General features: G+C 36.9%; 2 protein-coding genes across 3 annotated transcripts; both read left to right on the top strand.

The window, feature by feature from the left end:
- The first annotated feature begins 254 nt into the window (after positions 1-254).
- LOC106318556 lies at positions 255-3105 on the top strand. 2 transcript variants are annotated; one of them, XM_013756687.1, is made up of 11 exons: positions 255-488; positions 825-1214; positions 1327-1380; positions 1451-1551; positions 1665-1736; positions 1818-1908; positions 2025-2105; positions 2251-2310; positions 2400-2522; positions 2605-2643; positions 2737-3105. In XM_013756687.1, the coding sequence occupies exons 2-11, from the start codon at positions 882-884 to the stop codon at positions 2866-2868; spliced, it is 1086 nt and encodes a 361-aa protein (XP_013612141.1). In that variant the 5' UTR covers positions 255-488; positions 825-881; the 3' UTR covers positions 2869-3105. The 2 variants fall into 2 exon arrangements, with proteins under 2 accessions (XP_013612141.1, XP_013612069.1); XM_013756615.1 differs by having other exon boundaries at positions 1282-1380.
- Positions 3106-3395: 290 nt separating this feature from the next.
- Positions 3396-5073, top strand: LOC106343140 (selenoprotein H). Its single transcript, XM_013782280.1, has 4 exons — positions 3396-3636; positions 4029-4125; positions 4276-4335; positions 4682-5073. The coding sequence occupies exons 1-4, from the start codon at positions 3437-3439 to the stop codon at positions 4760-4762; spliced, it is 438 nt and encodes a 145-aa protein (XP_013637734.1). The 5' UTR covers positions 3396-3436; the 3' UTR covers positions 4763-5073.
- The last annotated feature ends 1843 nt before the right edge of the window (positions 5074-6916 follow it).

The raw sequence follows: 6916 nt of genomic DNA, 5'->3' as shown, positions 1-6916 counted from the left end.
AATCAAACTGAGGAGAAAGCATCAGAAAAGCCGAATACACCACCTTTGTCATGTTTCACCTTTCATTAAGGATAAAATAAAATTAAAATCTCGTAGGTAACAAGAAAATCTAATTTATTTGATTTGTTGGCGGTTTCGTGGAGTAATAAATTAATAATTATACGAATTAATTAGCAAATAAAACAAATGTAATTAATATGGATAATGAGTGTAATTAATTAAAAAAAAACGCTTTAATTGAAAAACGAGAAAAGAGAAGGGACGTTCGTTCGTTCCTCATTTGGAGCTACAGTGACCGTTTCTAGTGCTTATCGAGAGAGTACGAGAGAGACAGATTATCTCGGTAAGTGAGCCCTCTCTAGTGAGCGAATCTTTCTTCGATCATCAGATTCTCATCCAGGGTTTATCTCAATCGCTCTCCTGCCTGCACTTTGTTCACATCCTCCGCTTCTTCAGTGGCTCTGCGCCACCGTCGATTTTTTCTAAAGGTTTGATCTTTCGATGCTCGTCTTCTCTCATTTCCTTTCGTTTTATATAAAACTCCTCGATTTCAGAGAGCTGCAAATACTATTATTATATCGCCGTTTAGCCAGTCTCTTATCTTTAGCTTTAACGATGGAAAGTGATGATCTTTGCTACGTACGCATCTAAAACTGAATTTTTCATTTTGCGATTGAAAAGACTGCATCTTTTTAATCTCTCGATGATTGTCTTCACATTGCTTGATAACCCGTTTAATCATAATTGAATTTTGAGTCATGGGTTTTGGAGTTAAGTTTTGTATCTGTATATAATATGATGTAAAGGTTGTTACTTTTGATCAGGGAATGAAGACTAAGCTGAGTTCTCAAGGTTAGCTTAAAGAGAAAAAATTTGCAGTTATGTCAGAGTCTCGCCAAAGGCCTCCTTTTAAGGGCCCGAGATGGATCATCACTCTGGTTGCTCTCGTTACACTCGTTGTCATCACTGCACTCATTTATCCTCCCCGGAACTCTGTGACTTGCTACATGTTTTCCGGTCCTGGATGTCAGTTATACCAACAGTTCTTGTTCGTACCTTCGAGGGAACTTACTGATACCGAAGCTGCAGCTCAGGTTGTGACGAATGAGATAATGAATCTACCTGAATCTAAGACATCCAATCCGAAGATTGCCTTCATGTTCTTAACGCCAGGGGCTTTGCCTTTTGAGCCTCTCTGGGAAATGTTCCTCCGTGTAAGATTCTCCCCTTCCATTACCTCGTTTTGAGCCCTCTGTGGGTTCATTCTTTTTGTTGTTTCAGGGTCATGAGAACAAGTTTTCTATTTATGTGCACGCGTCAAAGAAGAGTCCTGCACATACTAGCAACTACTTTGTTGGTCGAGATATTCACAGTCACAAGGTGGATCTTTCAGTTAGTTTTATGCAAAAAGTTTTTGACTAGTTGTGACGATATGAGGATATATGTGCAGGTTGCTTGGGGTCAGATATCGATGGTTGATGCTGAAAGAAGGCTGTTAGCTCATGCTCTCATTGATCCTGATAACCAACACTTTGTGTTGCTTTCAGATAGGTGATTGAATTAAATCATTTTCTTATAATATTGTGTAGGTTTAAGGTCATCATGATGTGATTAACTAATCATGCTTTACCATCTTCTTTGTTTTTTTTTTTTCTTGCTGGCAGTTGTGTACCGCTGTTTGACTTTAACTATATCTATAATCACTTGATCTACGCAAACCTTAGCTTCATTGATTGGTACGTTTAACTATATCTATGTCTCGCTATCACTTAGGCCTCTTGTGGCATGTGTTCTCATCTTTTATGTTTGTTTTCCAGTTTCGAAGATCCTGGACCACATGGGAATGGTCGGTATTCTCAACATATGTTGCCTGAGGTTGAAAAGAAGGATTTTAGGAAGGGCTCACAGGTATGCTGTTCTGTAATAAGATATCATATCTTTCATTCAAGATAATGATGGTGACAGTCCTTTTCCAGTTGATTATAATTAAGCTTGATATTTTCTTCTATAATCATGTTTTCCAGTGGTTTTCAATGAAGAGGAGGCATGCTATAGTCGTCATGGCTGACAGTCTTTACTACACAAAATTCAAGCTTTACTGTAGGGTAAGCAAACTTTTGTTTGCAATGGTTTCTCATACCGTGGGATAATAGCTTACTATACAATCTTGTGTAACATGTGCTAATATTCTACCTGATCATAGTTCTTTCTTCCAGCGACTTTTACCTAACTGCTTACGTTTTCTCACAGCCGAAGATGGAAGGACGTAACTGCTATGCGGACGAACATTATTTCCCAACTCTCTTCAATGTCAGTGTACTCCTTGCTTTGCATCTTTCTATTTGTTATGCACTTCCCATCATAAAAAGATCTTTGCTTGATGATCTCTTTTCTTTCAGATGATTGATCCAATTGGAATAGCAAACTGGTCGGTGACACATGTTGACTGGTCAGAGGGGAAATGGCATCCGAGATTATACAATGCAAGAGACATCACTCCTTACCTCCTCAGGAAAATCAAGGTCCCTCTTGCTTTCATCTCTATGCTCGGTTAATAATGCCTTATTCAGCGACCTAAGTTTGCTGTTTTGATCTGATGTGCAGTCCATCCAACTGGCTTACCATGTAACAAGTGATTTAAAGGTAAAGTACCTTGAGTCTTCTTCTTCTTGTTAGTTGTTACCCATGGTTCTTGGAAATGTCTTTTCACTGATACATTAACCATTCTGTATGCAGAAAGTGACGACAGTAAGGCCGTGTCTATGGAAAGGAGAGCAACGCCCATGTTATCTATTTGCTCGGAAGTTTAACCCTGAAACTCTGGACCGTTTGATGTATCTCTTCCCTAACTACACCTCGCTGGTGTGAAAGGCTCATCAGAGTCTATATTCTCATGTTTGGTCTTGGCTAAACTCTTACCAAAGCATCCGCCTCGTGATAAATACTCGTAAACCATTCATATTACTGTGATTCAAAGTTGGGTCTTGAGCCTGGCACAGACACAAACAAGAATAGCTCGAGTGTTTTGAATTTTGTTTATGGTTAACAAACATTAGCGTGGAGAAGTTGCTAGCTTATTTACTTATTAAAAACTTTGAATTGCGATTCATAAAGCAATTTTTCTTAGATGTTTTAGCATTTCTATATTCTTACTATACTTCTAAGTTTCTAACATGTTGATGGTTATATCCACTAAGAACTAAAAAAAAAAAGTTGAATCACTACAGAAAGTTATATCCACTAAGTAACTGGTACCAAATGAGCTGGAATCTCTCTCTTTTAAATCAGAAACGGCAAGTAGTCATATCCTTTAGAAACAAAACGGCAAGGCGTTTGGAAACACAACTGTACCGCACTATATAGAGATCAATAATCAAACGTCGCTTCTGGTCCGAGACCTTTGACGACGCAGACTTCGACGAGAGTGACTCGGAGCATGGATCGCCAAACTCGAAGTGCGACTCAACAAAACGGCGCTAAAGCTGCTGGATCCGTCGCCAAGCAGGTGAAGCTTGCGTCGCCGAAGAGGAAGAAGCCAGCGACTGAGACTGGGAGAGGAGCTAAGAAGGCGAAGAAGGAAGAAGAAGCTGCGGAGGTTGAAGACCCGACGAAGCCCAAGATTGTTATAGAGCACTGGTACGAGCCTGAAGTTTAGGGCTTTTCATCTTCTAGATTTCATTAGAGAACGTAGAGAGAGAGAGAGAGAGAGAGAGAGAGAGAGAGTTGGTAATCCTGAGAGCATTAATATTGGGCCTTTACGGAGACATTGTTGCTTAAGCTTTGGTGCTGTTGATGTTATTGAACTGTATGTTGAGAATATAAGTTCCTGTGTAGCAGCTAGGGTTTCCATTTCTGATTGATTGGGTTTCGTCTTGTTTTTCTGCATAATGTTTCTTATTCTCTGTCGTTTATGTAATGATGATATGGTCCTTCTTCAAAATGAGAGGGAGAGAGATATAGGGTTTGCTTATAGTTCTTGTCATATTTTCTCACAGACGTTTTCTCTGTTTTTTGTGATGTTATTGAAGTAAACAATGCAATGCTTTCAAGACACGGGCCATTCAGGTGAAGGAAGGTTTGGAGGGTGCTGTTCCCGGCGTCACTGTGACTCTCAACCCTGAAAAGGTATTTTTCTTTTAAAACTGCACTTGTTGAATGTGTGGTCATGAATGCTCACCATACACGGTTATGTTGAAGCATATGTTTGTAACGTTATGGTTGCTAACAAATTTTGTTCCTGTCCTAAAAAGTTTTCTTTTAATGTGCTTTGAACAGCCAAGGCGTGGTTGCTTTGAGATCCGGGTGGAAGGTGGCGAAACATTCATCAGTCTTTTGGTAAAACTTCCATTCTATTAATAACACATCTACACTTACTTGATTTCTTCCGTTTGAGTTAGGTTTTGTTTTTTTTTTTTTTTTTTTGGTCAAAGAGTTAGGTTTTGTTAGGTGTACTAATTCTCATAACACGGCTTGTTTTATATGCTTATGAGAATGAAAATCAACATCAGTGATGTTATATCTACTGAAACAATATAAATTGGCTTTTCGTCATATTTACATTCAGCAGGGGCATGTTTAGTATGATACTAGTTATTGTGAGTATACACTAGTAATAATATGTTTGTCTTTCGATCTTAGCTTGGGAAAAAATAATAACATCGTTTTTATCTTTACTATGTAGGAGATGAAACGTCCATTTGCTCCAATGAAGGCTCTTGATATGGAAGAAGTCATCGAGGACATCATTAAGAAGATTAAATGAGAGACAACGGCTACAGACCGCAATTAGGCTCTTCGTGTGCCGAATCTGTCCTTTGTTTCTACCAATCAGGATTATGCAGTAGAAGACTTTCTAGAGCAACTTCGGATTTGTTAGGTTCACTTTATTTTTTTCGGTATGAGCACTGTAAGTGCTGTCTGGTTGTTTTTTGCAATGGATGATTGACTTAGTTTGATCTGTTTTGTTCTGTGGGATTAACGTCGTATGTGTAAGGCTACTTTGATTCATTTCTTTGCTTGAAGCAAACCGATTCGTGTAATTTCTTTGCTGGGGATCAGACATGGTATTTAACATTCTGTGCATTAGAACTGTGTTATAAGTTGAACAAGACAATCAGAAGTTAACAAAACAAACTTCAGTTAGTAGGCCTGGGCATTTTACCCGGACCGAAGACCCGACCCGAAAAATCTCGACCTGATCCGAAACCGATCTGATCTTGTTTACCGTCTTGTTGTGAATGACCCATGGGTCCTGGACCCGACCCGACCAGAACTGAGAACCGAATAAGATACCCGAAACTTCTAATATATATTAGGTATATATGGATGTTTCAGTTTATTTTTGGTATTATGGGTATTTTTTAAGTTTCAAATTTTAGTTTTTGGGTATAGTTTTGGGATAAAAATTTAGATTTTCAAAAATATAATTGAGATAATCAAATAAAATTTCGGATATTTTTCATGTCCTGAGATCAGATTTTAGATAAAATTTCTCATATTTTTTGAGTATTTAAATATTTTCAGATATTTCTGTGTGTTTTAGGTTTTTTTTTTGGGTTGGACCCGACATGACCCAAACCGAACCTGATCTATAAGCGAACCGAATTCGAATCGACAAACACTAATTACCTTATTGGGTCCAACTATCTAAGATCCGACCCGATCCGGACCCGGGAAGACCCGAACCGACCCCGAACGAGAATTTCAAATTACCCTATTGGATTCTAAACTCTTAGATACGAAAGACCCGGATCCGCAACGATCCGATCCGAACCCGACCCGAAGACCCAAATGCCCACGCCAATCAGTTAGGATGATCGTCTTGAAACTATATTCATAACAAGTAAAAATTGTAAGTTATAAACAAAACATGAATAAAACATTAAAAATCTAAAAACGAAAAAAAAAAGATTTCAAGTAAAAGTAAGAAGTAAGTTTGTAATTTAAAGATTGTAGAAAACGTTTTTTATTTGTCGAATGCTCTAATTAAGTAGATATTGTATTTTTTGACCCAAAAAAAGAAGAAGTAGACATTGTATTTTACACATAATAAGTATGCATAAACACGAATATTAAAACGTTTCGGCTTTTACCAATTATTCGAATTAACATCTCATAATTGAGGCGTTAATAATTTTTTTTTTAATGTGTGCTACAAAGGATATAAATTTTAGTAATTAATTAGCGTGTACTCTTTCGATTCAAAGTAACATGCTTAAGCCTAATATGAATTCATAAATGGCTACACGCCCAGTAGATATTTGATATAATTATCAATAAAGAGAAATTTAGATCATGATATATCTTTTTTTTTTTTTGGTCAAAGATCATGATATATCTTGATTCACTACTTTCGATATCTATTCTTGACAGAATTTTTATAATAAGTTGGATAAGTGACTTGGCACCAGTCGCTCTTTCATTGGCTACTCGAGTATATCTTCCATAATGAGAATACCACTAGAGCTACATAACCTTTATATGTATATATGTGCGTCTGTGAACATGATTCTGTTAAGTTATTTTAATGTATTACAGTTAGTTTAATAGTACAGTGTATATGAAGGCTTATTCTTTTCCACGTGAAAAAGAATAAGAATTGCAAGTATGAGAATTAATATGATCTTTTTCAAGAAAAAGTAATTTGCAAAGAGCTTCGAATTGTGATCTGATATTCTGATGATGACTAGTTTTTCTGGTTCCTATTAAACGATTGAAAGTCTGGTTGTTTTAAAGAGAACATCACCTTAATTTTTATATTAAGGCTGGTTATCTTTGACAAAAAAACATAACACTTTCACATTTTTTAAATGCTATACGACAAAATTATATCTAATCGGTCTATAGTTTCACATTTAGTAAATGCTATACGAAAAATTGATATCATAACACTTTCACATTCATTAAATGCTATAAT

Source organism: Brassica oleracea, chromosome C1 (genome assembly GCF_000695525.1).
Source record: "Brassica oleracea var. oleracea cultivar TO1000 chromosome C1, BOL, whole genome shotgun sequence".
NCBI lineage: Eukaryota > Viridiplantae > Streptophyta > Magnoliopsida > Brassicales > Brassicaceae > Brassica > Brassica oleracea.
Note: the sequence above shows the minus strand (reverse complement) of the source record. Positions and strands in the feature narration are given on the sequence as shown.

Bases quoted from the DNA above. Each gene is read 5' to 3' on its own strand.
- LOC106318556 (XM_013756615.1), top strand. From the start codon at position 882: ATGTCAGAGTCTCGCCAAAGGCCTCCTTTTAAGGGCCCGAGATGGATC. The intron at 1,552-1,664 runs GTGATTGAATTA...TCTTGCTGGCAG, and splicing joins TTTGTGTTGCTTTCAGATAG to TTGTGTACCGCTGTTTGACT. The intron at 2,644-2,736 runs GTAAAGTACCTT...TTCTGTATGCAG, and splicing joins ATGTAACAAGTGATTTAAAG to AAAGTGACGACAGTAAGGCC.
- LOC106343140 (XM_013782280.1), top strand. From the start codon at position 3,437: ATGGATCGCCAAACTCGAAGTGCGACTCAACAAAACGGCGCTAAAGCT. The intron at 3,637-4,028 runs GTACGAGCCTGA...ATGTTATTGAAG, and splicing joins AAGATTGTTATAGAGCACTG to TAAACAATGCAATGCTTTCA. The intron at 4,336-4,681 runs GTAAAACTTCCA...TTTACTATGTAG, and splicing joins AAACATTCATCAGTCTTTTG to GAGATGAAACGTCCATTTGC.